This window comes from Leuciscus leuciscus (genome assembly GCF_965113295.1).
Source record: "Leuciscus leuciscus genome assembly, chromosome: 20".
In the NCBI taxonomy this organism is placed as follows: domain Eukaryota; kingdom Metazoa; phylum Chordata; class Actinopteri; order Cypriniformes; family Leuciscidae; genus Leuciscus; species Leuciscus leuciscus.
This window is the reverse complement of record NC_138744.1, coordinates 20,009,411-20,025,587: the sequence shown is the minus strand read 5'-3', so window position 1 is coordinate 20,025,587 and position 16,177 is coordinate 20,009,411. Positions and strand designations below refer to the sequence as shown.

The 16,177-nt window shown below is 38.1% G+C and overlaps 1 protein-coding gene across 2 annotated transcripts in view; it reads right to left on the bottom strand.

Moving 5' to 3' along the window:
- Positions 1-16,068, bottom strand: part of mtbp (MDM2 binding protein) — a 35,740-nt gene extending 19,672 nt beyond the window's left edge. For both annotated transcript variants that reach the window (XM_082149981.1, XM_082149982.1), the window contains exons 1-12: positions 15,891-16,068; positions 15,695-15,775; positions 15,531-15,604; positions 15,017-15,159; positions 14,762-14,820; positions 14,484-14,625; positions 14,237-14,351; positions 9,876-9,998; positions 6,587-6,681; positions 4,146-4,212; positions 3,833-3,950; positions 3,459-3,629 (exon numbers count right to left, since the gene is read on the bottom strand). In XM_082149981.1, the coding sequence (XP_082006107.1) occupies positions 3,459-3,629; positions 3,833-3,950; positions 4,146-4,212; positions 6,587-6,681; positions 9,876-9,998; positions 14,237-14,351; positions 14,484-14,625; positions 14,762-14,820; positions 15,017-15,159; positions 15,531-15,604; positions 15,695-15,775; positions 15,891-15,954 (1,252 nt within the window). In that variant the 5' untranslated portion in view covers positions 15,955-16,068. The remainder of the gene's footprint in view (positions 1-3,458; positions 3,630-3,832; positions 3,951-4,145; positions 4,213-6,586; positions 6,682-9,875; positions 9,999-14,236; positions 14,352-14,483; positions 14,626-14,761; positions 14,821-15,016; positions 15,160-15,530; positions 15,605-15,694; positions 15,776-15,890) is intronic.
- Between the last annotated feature and the right edge of the window lie 109 nt (positions 16,069-16,177).

The following is a 16,177-nucleotide window of genomic DNA, read 5'->3' as shown; positions in this document are numbered from 1 at the left end:
GGCGATAGTTATTTGGGTCATTAGGATCCAAACCAGGTTTCTTCAGAATCGGGGTGACAGAAGCAATTTTGAGAGATGTAGGAACAGTGGAAGTAGAGAGGAGTTAATTATAGACGTTATGATCGGTAAGATAGAGTGCTGACAGCTTCTAACCAGGGTGGTAGAGATGGGATCAAGCAGACAGGAAGAATTCTTGTACTTAGTGATGAGTATAGTGATTTCTTTGACTTATGGAAGCTGGAAAGTTGATAGAATGGAGAATGGTGGAACCAGTGTGGTAGTCAAGGGTGGACAGCTGTATGCGGAGGCAGAAGATTTCAACTGGTGGTGAATATTGGTCATTTTTGTACTAAAAAAATTCCAAAAATGTGTTACACTGAGCTGTGGAGGTGAGGTGATTTCCAATGTCTACAGGTTTAAGTAAATTGTTGATAGTGAAAAATAAAGTCCGATTGTTGTTTCATTGGTACTGATATTGTCAGAATAAAAATAGGATTTAGCAGCAGTCAATGCACTTTTATATTAAAGAAGATAAGCAGTATACATTTGTTGGTGAATGGTTAAACCAGTTTTCTTTGATAGTCTCTCAAGTCGTTGACCCATCATTTTCATATGTCGGAGTTCAGGGGTGTACCATTGAGAAGACCTAGTAAATGTGACTGTACGAGTTTAAGGGAGCTAAGGAATTAAGTGAATCGGATAAACAGTAATTGTAATGATCCACCAGGTTAGCAGTACAAAGTGAAGAGGGTGTAGAACAAACAGAGGTATTAACATCTATTAAGATCATCTGGGTTAATGTTTTTAATATTGCGGAATATGGAGCGCTTCAAGTTTAAATTTGGGAGTGGCAGAATAATATCAAAGAAAACCATTTTATGGTCTGAGATGGGAAGCTCTGTGGAATTAAAATTGCATTGTGTCACTCCTAGGCAACAGACTAAATCTAAAACATGGCCTTTATTATGAGTTGGGAAATGAATGTACTGAGTAAGGCCAAAACTATCTAAAACAGATATAAAATCTTTAGTACAAGTGTCAGTTTGTTTATCACAATGGATATTAAAGTCACCCATTAAAATGACATTGGGACACAATACACATAAATCGGATAAAATGGCAGCAAGTTCACTAATAAAAACTGCAGAGGGTCTTGAAGGAAAGGTAAATAGACACAATAAGGGTTGGAGTATGACCGTTTAGTTGAACAGTCAGGATTTAAAAATGAGGACGGCTTTGTGACTGAGACTGGCGAGACTTTAAGTTTCTCGCGATAGATTAGAGCGAGACCACCACCTTTTCTGGAGAGGCGTGGTTTGCAGGTGTAAACAAACCCCGAAGGCAATGCATGGTTGAGGTGGAAATAATCCTCGGGTTGTTGCCAAGTCTCAGTAAGACACAGAAAGTCAAGTTTTGAATCCACGATGATGTCCGCGTTTAAAAGGGTTTTATTAGAGAGAGAGATCGGACATTAAAGAGTGCAAATCTGAATCCTTTAGATGTAACAGCGGAGTCAGCTAGCAGTGGAGCTAGAACACTATGGTCAACCTTTCTCTCTATGCTGTGGGGTTTGCGGGGACCAGTAGACCAAAAGGAGCTGATGGAATTAGAGTTATTGTACGAGAAGTTCCGGCAGGATCCACGGTGGATGTATTGTGGTCGGCGGAGAATGTCACGATGGCTGAAGAGGCAGGAAGAAGCAGGTGTTGTGCCGCATTTCGACCCCCGCCAAATTATTACCTCCCTAGCATTGGTAGGTTTAGGATTAGCTGTGGGGGAGGGGTTAGGATTAGGGTTGGGGTTAGGATTAGGCAGTCAGGTACTGACTTCAACGAGGGGGGTAATAATTTGGCAGGGAGCCGAAATTCAGCACAACACCGGAAGCGAGAATCACTATAAATACTTGTATGAAATATAAAAATTACCAGCATAAACTCTTCAATTGATTTAATGGCTTTGACTTTGTATAATGGCTATGCATTAGTGGATTACACATATAGTTCTGAATTAGTGGATTCATCACTTTTTTCCCCCCAGAATTAAAAGCATAGTTTAAACAGAAGTGTAAAAAATGGCTCAAACAAGATTTGAACACACTTTTCAAGTATAGACCTGAAAATAAAATTTCCGACTTAAAAAGCATGCAAATTATGTATTAGCTCATTTTTTAAACCTTAAATTGTAAAATCCTCCTTAATTGGTTAAATTGTAACACTTTTATTGGCACTCTAAGATGCTTAATACTTTGTTAAATTTAGATGCTTAATACCTTGTTAAATTTATGGAACTAAGACCTAAAAATTACCCCCAAAAAAGCACTGATTATATTTTAATCTGACTGGCTTGTGGCAAGCTGCTTATAGAAACCACCCAAAGAGCACACACACCTGAGGGGTTTCCTGAAGTGCTCATCACAATGCACTTTCTCAGAAAAGCTCCTGTATGAGCTGAACATCCCTTTTTTGTTCCATTTTTTTCTTCAAAACAACCTCTTGCCCAAAGTCTGTGGTCTTTAGTTATCAAGCAAGATTGAATTATGGATCTGGCACAAGTTTCTGAGCTCCACAGGAGGTTCTGAGCAAACCCACGCATTCTCTGATCTCAAGAGCAGTAATTTACCCCAACAAAGGTCTCCAGCGGTGGTCTTAAATACAGCCATTCTCGCTGTACAAAGAGCTATTAAGAGTAGTAGTGAACCACAAACCACCTTTTAACATGAGTTAAGAATAGATGTTAATCAATGAGAAGACACGGACAGTGCAAGAATGATACTTTATATGAAATAACCATGTGTTTGAGTGTTCAAATTTCATTATACTGCAAAAAGGGAAAGTGGGAAAAAGCTAGGGGAAAAAAATATCTTTTAGGAGGAGACAGGCATACCAAAAATGTCCTACATCCTTATCATATTCCAGTATTCCAGAGTTTGTTTAATTGGAAATTTGTCCAGGACCAAATGTCCTCGTTTGCTCTATCGAATAAAATATGGACTTGATAAGGTCTGAAGCCTTGTATACCAAACTACTGTTTTTGACAGAAACATGGTGGTTTATTTGTGTTTATATGGAAAACAAGACTATAAGTCTGTGGCTGTGCTCTTTTCAATCCAGTGTTTTCAAAAATCATACTAATGAGAAAAAGTAATGTGTTCTACATTTATGAAAATTGCAGTTCTGGTCTTAGTGGAGCATAATGTCTCCTCTGTGTCATCTTTCTTAGTGTCGTCCAGGTGGCCTCAGCTGCTGCTGTGATAGATGAGACTGTTGTATGGGGTTTAATTTGACTCTAATAAATGCGGTTCTTGAATGCCAAGGGGTCCAACTTACTTTAGAAGAACCATATTAGTTTTCTCAATCAAGAGTACACATTGATTTATAACTATGCTCAAAGGCGTACTATTGCATTTGTGCATATTCATACTGACATCGGCTGTGCATTTAAAAGATTGGTGATCATACCTGAGGAAGGCGGAACTTTTTCCCTGATGAGGGCATTGAGTGTTGCCAGGGCAGCGGCTCCATTGATCTGATTGGCCGTGTGTATCATGCGAGCTGTGCAGCCTCCTGACTCCGCCCCCTGCACCAAGAAGAGGTAGTGGCCTCTCTCACCTTTTACCTCCACATTAGGCACTGGAAGGATGAAGAGTTAATAGCACACTAGCAAATACACAGGAATAAATGTAGGTAACTGCAGAATATAAATGTCAGTATATAATTTAACAAAGTGTTATGTGAGCACTGGTCGGCACATTCACATGTGCATGGTACAATTATACATATTAAAAGCCTTAAGAACAAAGTGTAAGGCTGTTTTTATTAAACATTGCTCATACCAGGTAAGTCCTTGGGACGTTTGGACATGAAGTCTCTCCATTTACAGGAGCTGAGCTGGGAGGCTGCTGGGAAAGTCTCAGTGCTTATCACGCAGGACAGAGAAAACAAAGCTCCCACCTGCAACAGGAGACATTACTTATCATTGTCACCCCAGTGTTCCAGCTATGGGAAATATGTTGTTGGTTGCAAGTTATCAATATCCGACCATCAGTCTCAAAGGACTTTGACAGCTTTGGCTACATCTCAATCGGGGAGAGTATATATCTGGCCTGAAGACAATAATTGGTGATAATAGTGTTGGAGACGGCCTACCTCTCCTCGCAATGTGCACAGCTGGTCCAAGAGTAGCTTAGCTTTGACAGATTTGGAAGCCAATCCACTGTGGAAGCACGTCAAGGTGTGAAACAATACAGAGGAAAATGACAGCCAGTTTACAGTAAACAGTCACGAGGAACATGCCATCTCAACAGCGTGACATTGAGAGAAGCTTGGTGCAGTTAGTAAATGGCTAATTTCTTATTATCAATGTTGAAAACAGCTGTGCTGCATGATATTTTTGTAGAAACCATGGTGCATTTTATTTTTATTTCAGGGTTCTTTCATTGAAAGTTGACAAGAACAGCAATTATCTGAAATAGAAATCTTTCGTAACATTATAAATGTCTTTACTGTCCCTTTTGATCAATTAGCCTTTCGCCGAGCCCCGCCCCCCTTAGTTACTGTTGCTACGTCCGACAAACAAATGGTCAAACACGACCAGCGCGACAGACTGCCATGACGGGAAGAGGTATACCCGTGCGTGTCAGTGACCTTTTTTTGAGCAATACCTCCACGATATCCTCCAGATCGAGGCAAAAGTGGTTACAGTATGCAGTGGAGGGATATATTCAAAATATAAAAACACGCAATGAACGAGACACGACTACTATCGAGGCTTACCGGTCTCAAGCGAAATCTGAGAAACCCCATGACAATCGCAAAAAAAAATCTCTAATACCCACGCAATCGACATAAACACACTTGCAAGTTTGTGATCAACCAGCATCCGTAGGCATCGTAGACCTCTTCTTCTGTCTTGATTTGTCCGATTTGTTGCAGACAATCGCAGTTATCTGAGCTGTTAGCTATATTTTGCTCATTTTTATTAGCAAATTAGATTATTTTTTTTTTTGTTCCAGTTCAGCCCTGCTAACGTTATGTGCTTTGTTCTTGCCTTGGGGAAGGGAAAAAACTAACGTTAGGGTTGCCAAATGTCCCGTATTTTGGGCATAATTTATTTGTCATAATTAATAATGCATAATTTATATCTCCCTTGTCCTGTTTTTTTTTTTTTTTTTTTTTACTGCAAAGCTGATCTAACCACTGACTGATACAGCAGCAGTGCTGATCACGAGACCTGTTATCATCCTATCAATAATAATAATAATAATATATAATATATTATGATATAATATATCATTATTTAGGGACAAATCATTGTTTGATTTGCCGCTCCGAGCGGGACTTTCAATGTCAGCATTTTGATTTCGGCAAATCAGTTTAGGCGAATGCAAACAACGTTATTGATTCCAACATCCACCCACGCAAGAAAATGTGCAACCTACCTGAGGGAATAATACGCTGATTTACTGCTCAATAAATATTTCTGATTATCAATGTAGAAAACTGTTTTTTTTCTTCTTCAGGATTCTTTGATGAATAGAAATTTTCAGAGTTTTCTGAAATAGAAAGCTTTTCTAACGTTATAAATGTCTATACTGTCACTTTTGATCAATTGAATGCATCCTTGCCTATTACTTTTCTTAATTTCTTTTAAAAATCTTACTGACCCCAAATTACTTTTACCGGTTCTTTGTGGCAAGCTTTCTGCGTGCGCTTGAGTGCGGCTATATTACGTAAACGCTCATTATCCTGTATTAAAGTAATTCAATTAATATAAAAGGGCGATGTGTCCACTAATGGCTTAAATGAATAACTATAGTCGACTAGAAAATGTTTTTTTGTCGGAGGCAGCCCTTATTCCACATATTTACAAACGTCGTGGGCGCACCGCTTCACCATCTTGCTGGGAGAATGTTTGTCGGAACTGCTCACATAGTAACGGTTGCTATGATGTGTGATTGGACAATGAGGCCGGCGAGAGGTCGAATAAATTATATATACTGTAAGTATACTAAGCCCTTACATTTGAAAGATTAACAATTAATAAAGATTTTATTTAAAGATGAATAAAGATTGCATAATGTGAAACAGATTATTACGCATCATTCATTTTTAAGGCTTTCCGAACATCAACCAAATTCTTATAAATAAAGCATTCATTGGAATAAATCATGCAGTACCATATACAGGAACCACCTCTAATAAATAAATATAATTGGTTATTTAAACCGAGAGGCAAATTAATGACGTATTTTTCAGATGCATTTTTGAGATAAATGATATTCATTCTGATTAGTTCATTTACGCATATGAGAAGACTTTAGGTATTCCCTGGCATCCGTACAGTAATTTGAATTAACCTTTGTAGAGGCAAATCATTACACATCTGAAAGAAAGAAATATTCAAATTATATTTTGTTGTCTTTTGTGCAGTTAGAGTTATGTGTATTGGTAAGAGATACTTTTAAGGAGTGTCAGCCATCTTTGCATCCTCCAACTGACTGCAAGGCTTATGGATAAAATGCACTAAAATTGACACTTATGGACACTTATGGACACTTATGGAGCCTTTTGTCTTTTGGGAAAGATACAGTTCAAACTCTGTGCTGGAATGGAGGAGAATCGGGAGATCTGTGACTCTGACCAGCTGAATCAGTTCCAACAAAGGCTGGTAACACTGAAATACCTAAAACACACAAAAACCAGAAATGCAACTTAGAGTTGTAAAATATTTATGTTCAGAGAGAAATTAACATTTTGTGTCTTTGGAAGCTGCAGCAGAGTCACAGTTTTAAAAAAAAAGAAATGAATAAATAAAAAAACATTATACACCAGCATGTGCTAGGGATTGTAGATTGTCAGATCAGTAATGCATTATTCAAAACAAAGGAAAAGCAGAAAGAAAGGAAAAAATATTAGATGACCAAGCAGTTTCAACCAAGCAAAGGGCTGTGTGACCAACAGATTAAAGTGTTACTGGCTGTGACAGCAGCTGGCAAATGAAAAGAAACAAGAACGGCTCTTTACGGTTTATTTGCCATTAGGGGAGTAACAGTTAAAGCTGTTTTGGGGCCGCTGGGTGCTTGTGCCCCTGAGTGTTGAAACAAGATCAGCTTTGTGCTCAGGCAGGACTAAACCAGGGCTTTTGGGCTGGAAAATGAGAGGCAGAGAGGGAGTTGGCAACGTTTCTAACTCTTTATCAGCTCTTTCAGCTTCCATACAAGAGAAGCCGAGCAAAGAAAGAGGAAGTCAATCTGAAGAGATCTGCTCCATTATTCAGTAGTTCTGGGCCCACAAAAAAGACAAGCACGACGCAACATGGTGAAATTAGTTCAAAGCTACATTTTAAGTAGTCTTAAAAATACTATTCCAAATCGCTTAAGAGTTATGAGATTAAAAGGAAAGGAAGGTGATGATAACATCATGTTAACAATTATGAGCCAGTTAAAAAGGTCTACCATGGTGGATATATTTGACATGGCCAGGTCTGCTTTACGTTACTTATGGCGCTTTTCCACTGCATGGTACGGTACGGCTCGGTTCGGTACGGCACGCTTTGGCGCTTTTCCACTGCATGGTACGGTACGGCTCGCTTTAAATGGTACCACCTCTGTTGAGGTTCCAAGCGTACCGTACCGATACTAAAATGTGACGTGAAAACACTGCAGATCACTGATTGGTCGACAGAATCATCACTACCAGCGTCATTGTATTTACAACACGAGACACTAAACCCGCTAGATTTAAATAGCCAGTAGACAACAGCCAACGCTGTAGCGCCTGTTTTAAAAGTATTTGCAAAAAAAAAAAAAAAAAAAAGAGTATAAACTTAAAAAAAAGAAATGGCTGAATCGTGGTCAGTGGACGAGGTGCAGACGTTCCTCTCGTTGGTTGCCGAGGAGTGGATGGGGAAACACGGAATGAAAAATTCGCATTTAATATGATGATGTCATGGCAGTAGAGACGGCAACTATAACGATCAGTCCCACCCACTTTGAAGCGGTACTAACTGCAGTGGAAAAGCAACCGAGCTAAAGCGAACCGAACCGTGCCGTACCGAGCCGAGTCGTGCCACGCAGTGGAAAAGCAAAGCGAGCCGAACCGTTCCGCGCCGAGTCGAACCGAACCGAGCCATACCATGCAGTGGAAAAGTGCCATTACAATGTCGGAGCGAGGAAGAAACATTATGCATATGAAAATACAAACCAAAACGGTTTCGTTTTTTATGACATCCAAGCAGCATCACAACTCTTTGTATTAAAGGGATGGTTTGGAGTAATTTCCACCTTGGGTCCTTTGCACCATGACCTCGAGCCAGAAATGTATTGTGTTGACAACTTAGTGTTAACTAATAATTGTTGCAAACTGGTACTACCAACAAAATATTAGTGCATTCCTGGAACTGGGCGTCGTTACACTACATCCTTATGCATGGCTTTCTGCCAGGACTTTTACATGGGGGGGGTGTTTGGCTCGAGGTCATGGTGCAAAGGACCTAGGTTGAAATTACTCCAAACCATCCCTTTAATAGAGAATTCAACTGGCTGTTTTATGATGGATTTGGCTCAGAATCCATTTTATAATATTAGTTTTACTGCGGACTTAAAATCTTTTTGATCAGCAAATAAAATGAGAAAATAATGAAATGAAATAAAGTACATAATTTGTTAAGTATTTAATTCACCAGAATATCCAAAACTTGTCATTACTACAATAACATGTAAAATATATATTAAAAAAATTGTATTTCCACCCTTCCGATTTACATTACAGTATTAGTTACTGGAACAGCTCAGTGCTGTCATCTCTCATCAGACGTACGGTTGTGGTGGCAGATGGGAGGTAATGTCTTACTCACTATGATACAGGGGAGAGCAGCATTTTCACATAGATTGCGGTGCCAATAACAATAATAAAGCTCATAAGTTCTGTGGGCGCAAAATAAAAAAGTTAATGGTACTAATCATCATAGAGGCAGTGAATGTACAGCACGAGCCCTGTGTAAACTGACTGTGGGGTGCAATCGGCTCCGTTGGAGGAGCTGACGTCCCCAGTAATGCCACTGTGATTAGTCTAGAGTGGAAAACTCATTACGATTACATTCCACACTCTCACTTTTATGACAGAACCAGAGTGTAAGAGATGCAGAGAGAGAGCAGGCAACAGCAAACATAAAACTTTAGAGTGTCTCTTTCACAGGGCCACAAATGCACTGGATAATTTCAGTCATCCTGTGAAACAATCTTCACTAGGACTGTTTGATATATTAAATATTAAAAGCTTCATATGAGAGCTCACTCCCATTTCCCACAGTGGAAAAACTCTTATGGGTGGTACTGACTCAATATGTGCCACCTGAAGAGTCACAAAGCTGCTTTACAAACAGTATGTTTTATTTGTTTGACATTATTCCTTTCTATTCGCAAACTGCTTTAGTTATTGGCTCAAAAATTAAGTTTTGCTTGTTAATCATGAATGATATTTGATACAATTGATACATTTTTAACCTATTCTTACTGATGTTTCTAAAACTTTAAGAAACGTTCACAATTTTAACAACCTCAGCATAGGTCACAACAACATTCAATACATCATAGATAAACTAATGTTTTCAAAGACAAAACAGAAAAATCATGTATGTTATCAATGAACATAAGATATAGTGACAACTGGGCTAATAGAGGCCCAGCACGCTGTCCCTACATTTTAGCATTGTTTGGTGGGGTATAGTGGATTTGTGAAATATTACAAACAAGAGTCAAGACTGGAACAGAATTCTGAATCAGTGTCAAACACAAACATTTTAAGCATTCTGAAAACACACAAAACTGAGTAATTGTAAGAATCCGTTCAAATCTGGACTAAAATGAAGCTGCTCACCTCATGCTGAAGTTTATGATCAGGGTGGCATTGCGGGTCTGTGTGAGGATACAGCGCATCACTCCAGTGATTTCTCCTCAGAGCTCTCAGACAGAAACCCTCAAACTTCAGCTCTGAGACAAACTAAGAATAACACCACAAAGCAATTTAGTATGAGATGAAGAGAGGCTTACAAGTGTCACTCAGAAGAGTCAATACTTCACAGCCATACTTGTCCTGTTTCTACAACACAAGAGTGAGAGAAACTAATTTTTGCTCAAGCACTTTCTTGGAATTGACAAATTCTTCACATGCTTCAGTCTAAGAAAATGCTAAAACATGAGCTAATGGAGATTTTAGTTATTCTCAGAGTGTGAGCAGCCAGCAGCCACAATCCAAATTAAATGAATTGGAAATCCAAACTCAAAACCCTGAACATGAATGATCTTTGTACAGAATTAGGTTCATTTCCTGTATTAAAGCCTATAATTCACTTCAGGCTGGCCCAATAGAACCAGAGCCTCAGATCTGTACTGGTCCTGATGTCTTTCCTTGACCAAAGCACACACTCTGCTGTATAACAGATCTCTTCCCGCTTAGAGGCAAAATTTCCCTGCTCAGAATATCCCTGAATCAAAATGTTTTCTTTACGTTGGCCAGACTTACTAAGTCTTTCCATCTTTGTCTTTATAGTTTCAGAAATCAGTAAGAGTTTCTGTTCTCTCACAGACTATTTCTTGCAAGTGTTTGCCCTCTGCTGGACAGAAGGAATTTTGCAGCTGCTCTTGCCCGTGTATTTTTCTTTAAAGTTTTTTCTATACCAGGATAATTTTCAGACAATTATGAGAAGGCAGTTAGCAGTTAGATTTCTAAATTAAAAACAATTATTTTAAAAGTACATATATACTATTATAGTATTTATTAATATTTTGAATTAGTTTTTACTTTTATATTTTCATTTTAGTTTAAATTTTAATAATGTTGTGTATTTTTATAATTTTTTTATATCCATTTAACTTTAAATTATTTTAATAGCAGTTTTAGTTTAGTATTTTTATTACTTCACCTTCAACTCATTTTATTTCTAATCTAATCTAATATTTATATTTTATTTCAGATTTAATAAAACAATATTATTGCAATTCCACTGCAATAATACACCTGCAATACTGAAATATTGACTAAAATGACAGAAATTACACACTTCAGTTTTGACCTCATGAACCACTTCATTTTATTATACAGCTTTAAACGAAAAAGAAACCTCTTCAGGGTGATACCCCACTGCGAAATCATCCCACTAATTATGTAGCTACATGCCACATAAGTAAATAATTAAACACAAAAATAATTCACTTATTTAACATCATAAATTTGACCTTTTATTACCTCAAATTTACTCACAGTACCTGCTTGAGAAGGCTGTAATCAGTTTCAGTGGTTGTTGTCGTGCAATAACAGACCACTAGATGGCGCGATTGAAGAATCAGAATTGAGTATTGCAGGGAGCCGTGTAAAAATATGAATGATTGATGCATGCTTCTTCTGCACTAAGCATGGACAAGTTTGTGAAAGGACAGCCAGTGCCAGGTAAATGTAAAGCAGATGATGAATCTACTTCAAAGGTCACAAGTTCACAACTACCAAAACAACGTCTACACTAAATGTGAGCGGCACGATAAAGGTAAATTGAATCCATTATAATTAGTGATGCCGTCTACGCTGTCTATGCGGTGCAACATGACAAAATTGACAGCAAACCGTTCTATTTTTGACATATTCCAAGTGCTCAAGCAACTTCTGACAAAAAGGACAAATGGATTTTCTGACAAAAAGGACAAATGGATTTTCAATGTTCGCTTTGTCATGTCCAGTGTGGATAGCCTCAAAACAAGGAAATATCACGAGGCATATCTCGCCTTCGGTTTCACCAGTACATCACTAGGTAATGAAGAGAGACCACAGTGTGTTGTGTGCCTCAAAATATTAGCTTCTGACAGCATGTAGCTGAACATGTTAAGACGCCACTTAACATCACAAACAGAAAGAGAAGTTGTAGTAGTACCGGATTTAGTAGGCAAAAGTTTGGGCACCACAGGACTAAGAATTTGTACAACAGAATAAAGTAGTGTTGTCAAAAATATTGATATTTCGATACATATAGCTCAGACAGTCTCAAACAGTACCAAATTAAATTATTTGGTGTGGCTTATAATGCTTAAATGGTCAAATACACACAAAAGTATGTCAAAATGCCATCTTGGCGAGTATTCAGGTAAAAACATAGTATTGGAACGTAAACAGTTGAGAAAGAAAACACATGTTGTGTAACAGTGTATTGGATCCGTGCATATGCTCTTAAAGTGACAGCAGCCTAATATTCCTTCTGCTGTCTGTCATGTTAATCAGAGAGAAAAAAAGTCACTCTTTACTCTTGACTGAATAAGCTTCAATTGTAACTTTAATTGTAAGCAATGATCTGTATTTATTTTTTACAAATAAGAATATCCAGTGTTATTTTACATTTGATTACTTTTTTTTCTGTAGTATTTCTAATCCGAATGGCGAATACTACTGTTAAAACCACACTGAAAAATCTAAAGCTGTGTCTATTTCATTTGTCTTTTTATTCTATTGTCTTAATTTGTGCTATTGTTTGCAATATGCTTATTTGTTCTTATTTTATTACTGACTCTTTACTTGTCTTTTTTTTTTTTGTAAATTTAAAGTTTCAAATAAAGCCATCCTGTGCTCTGTTAAAGCTGTAGGCCTTTATCTCATTTCCTGGTTTCGGAATGTTTGAAATCGCCAAGCAGCGTACTCGCACTTCTGGTGGTTACTTAGTTCCCTTTAGATGAAAAGTAGGTCAGTAAACTTAAATAAAATCGTGATATAGACCAGTGTCTGTCAATATTAAACCGCATAAAGACTATTTAAATAGGAATCATGCATGTTCTGTGTGTCTCTGTGTGATAAATGAAACTGTGCCATTCATTTACACACACTGAGGCAGGTATGACAATCGCAATGTTTTCAGCCTATATGAGGACATTAAAGGGTTACTTCACCGTTTATTCATATTAAACTATGTTATTCCCTTAACTAACACGAGTTGATACATACCTCTCTCGTCTCAGTGCGTGCACTAAATCGCTCTGTCTTGCGGCGAAACTTTGTTAGCACTTAGCTTAGTCCAGTTCATTCAATATGGGCCAAGCAGAGAAGCTACCAAACATCTCCACGTTTTCCCTATTTAAATACAGTTACTCGCGTAGTGTAACTCGACCTAGGACGGTGACACAAAACAAAACTATGCACTTTTCTAAGCGTGTAAAATGGATAACTATTTTGTATGGCGGAATACCAAAGCAAGTGCTTGTCAGCACTTCGACTTGGCGCAGTAATATCTTCACTAGAGGGAGCGGGGGCCGGTGAGAGGATTTTTCACGAGTGAAGATATTACTGCGCCGAAGTCGAAGTGCTTCCAAGCACTTGCTATGGTATTCCGCCATACAAAATAGTTATCCATTTTACACGCTTAGAAAAGCGCAACGTTTTGTTTTGTGTCACCGTCCTAGGTCGAGTTACACTACGCGAGTAACTGTATTTAAATAGGGAAAACGTGGAGGTGTTTGGTAGCTTCTCTGCTTGGCCCATATTGAATGAACTGGACTAAGCTAAGTGCTAACAAAGTTTCGCCGCAAGACAGCGATTTAGTGCACGCACTGAGACGAGAGAGGTATGTATCAACTCGTGTTAGTTAAGGGAATAACATAGTTTAATATGAAAAAACGGTGAAGTATCCCTTTAATGCACTTCATCAACACAGCCGCTCTGAGAGTCACTTCAGCAGCATTTTGGCTTCATTTGAGAAAAACTATCGTCATATCAGAAAACACAGAGAGACTCAAAGGTCTACACCGCAACCCGTCAAAATAAAAGTTTGGTTTAACCTTTGAAGAAAGCTTTGCTTAAATCATAACATTTTAAATAATTGGTTATAACAATTTAATTAAACCATTAAAATGGAATCAAGAAAAAAAAAGAAAAAAAAAAGAAACTTTTGGGAGATGCGAGAGCGAATTAGTCCAGTGATAACCAACAGGCAGCCATGGTGAACGCAATAACCGGAAGACGCAGTACACTGCTTCAGCAATTTTTCGCGGCTATTTCCGGCGTTCTAATGTGATGCAATAAAGGCCTATTGCAACAAAATTACCCAAATTATTAAAAAAATTTAGATAATAATAAATATATATCTTTATGACAGTAGATATGGCAGTTTTCCCCATAGTATCGAAAATGGTATCGAATATCGATATTTTTCAAGGTATCGTATCGAAGTTAGAAACTCCAGTATCGTGACCACTAGTATGAACTACCTTTTTCTCTCTAATGTGAAGTCCACCTCTCCAGATCTCCCTCCCATCCACACAGCTTTCAATCACTGATGGAGAACATAAGCGGGCGTCCAAGTACATGGCTGCTTTCTGCCACCTTTACAGTGCAGAAACAAGAGAAACAGAGACATTATACACAAGAAAACTCATACATATAGAGGACAGGCCTATTATTTCTAAAAGAAAACAACAGTGATGAAGAATATTACTGAAGAGTATTAGATTTTACCCTGCACTATGTTCAGTGACCATGACCATCTGTGCAGAGTGCCACACCCTCATGTGCTTCAAAGAGCCAATCACAGGCAACATATCCTTTAACCCCGCCTCCTCGCCCACACATAGCACAATAACATCCAGCAAAGACTTCCCTGCCATCAAGAACAAACATTACATCAATACAATAAAACTATGTACTCTCCAAAAGCGCATCTATGGAGTAACATCATGCCAAAAATGTATAATGCCTTTATAAACCATTTAATGTAAAAAAAATAATAATAGTACCTGGATGAGGAAGTTTGTCTGTTAATTGATGAAGTCCTTCAGAAGCCTCTTCAAAGAGTCTACCATGTTAGTCAATCATCATTGAAATAAAAAACAAAGAGATTAAATTAAGGCATAAAGTAAAGCGAATGTAGATAAACAGATGATAAACAGCTCATGATTGGTCTCAAATTATAAGTGAAACATGGTTGATTCTTTGGTCCTATAAGGTTGTTTGAGATATTATGGGGCGACAGTATAAATCAGAACTCTCACTCTGCATGGGATGGGTTCTCTGTGAGCACACTCTGTTCCTCTTGCTCCTGAAGGGCAGCTACACAACGGTCTAGGGCAGACGGCTCTGATTCCTCACTGTCACTGCGCTGGGAACACAGTTCCTCCCACTCTGAGCTGCACCACTGGAAATAATACACAGTAAAGAGTGTGTGCGGATGATCGGATGCACTATACCAGGGGTTTTCAATCTATTAGATGCCATGGACAAACAAATATGATCATCCTTATGCAAGAGACACCATTTTAAATTATGTATTTTAATGTATGAAGAAAATTAACTAAGAAAACTAACTTATTTAAATCCATTTATTTTTACACTTTTTAAACAACTTTTCTCTGAACATTTCCATCCCCTGGGGTTCCCCGGACCCCAGTTTGAAAATACTATACTACACTACTACATTATCACTTTGTAATCTAGTTTGTCCCAACCAATTTATAAGACTTGTAATCAATCTAATGTGAAAGAATCAAATATGCATATGTTAATTACCTGTGTTGTACCATAACTGGCTTGAATGGCAGAGTACCATCTCTGTGGAGCAGGACTACCACTCAGAGAGCAGGCTAAATAGATTTAAACAAACACAAAGTCAAACTTCACACTAAAACGGGTGAAAATTGAGTGGCAAATTAGGTTATAATTAATAAACCTACCTGGAAATAGAGGAACTCGTTTTGAACTCGAGCCAGAAATACTTTTAAGGTTATCAAACACTTTTTTTGTTTCATCAACACCTAAAATAAAATCAATACGTGTCAAAACAGCAACAGATAGTCAAAGCTAAGCTTTTGAAAAGGACGTAACGTTACATTGATTACATATTATTTTATCACCATTAAAGCCTCTTACCGTTGAAAGAGCAATCTCTCTTCGGCTCTAGATTGATTATTACAACTAGCACGTATCTGTCCATAGCTGTATGCTGCTGTGTTCATGTAAAATAATGCTGACTTGTTACAGAACGACAGACTTCAGCACAAAAACAAATTTACGCGCGTTCACAATCAACACGGACGTTTAAAGATGACGCTGCGATGACGCGCGCGCTACCAAAAAATACAGTCGGTAGGAACAGATTAAAACCATAGACTGTAAAATTAAAACACGCGTATAAATAACAATACGTGGTGAGGGTG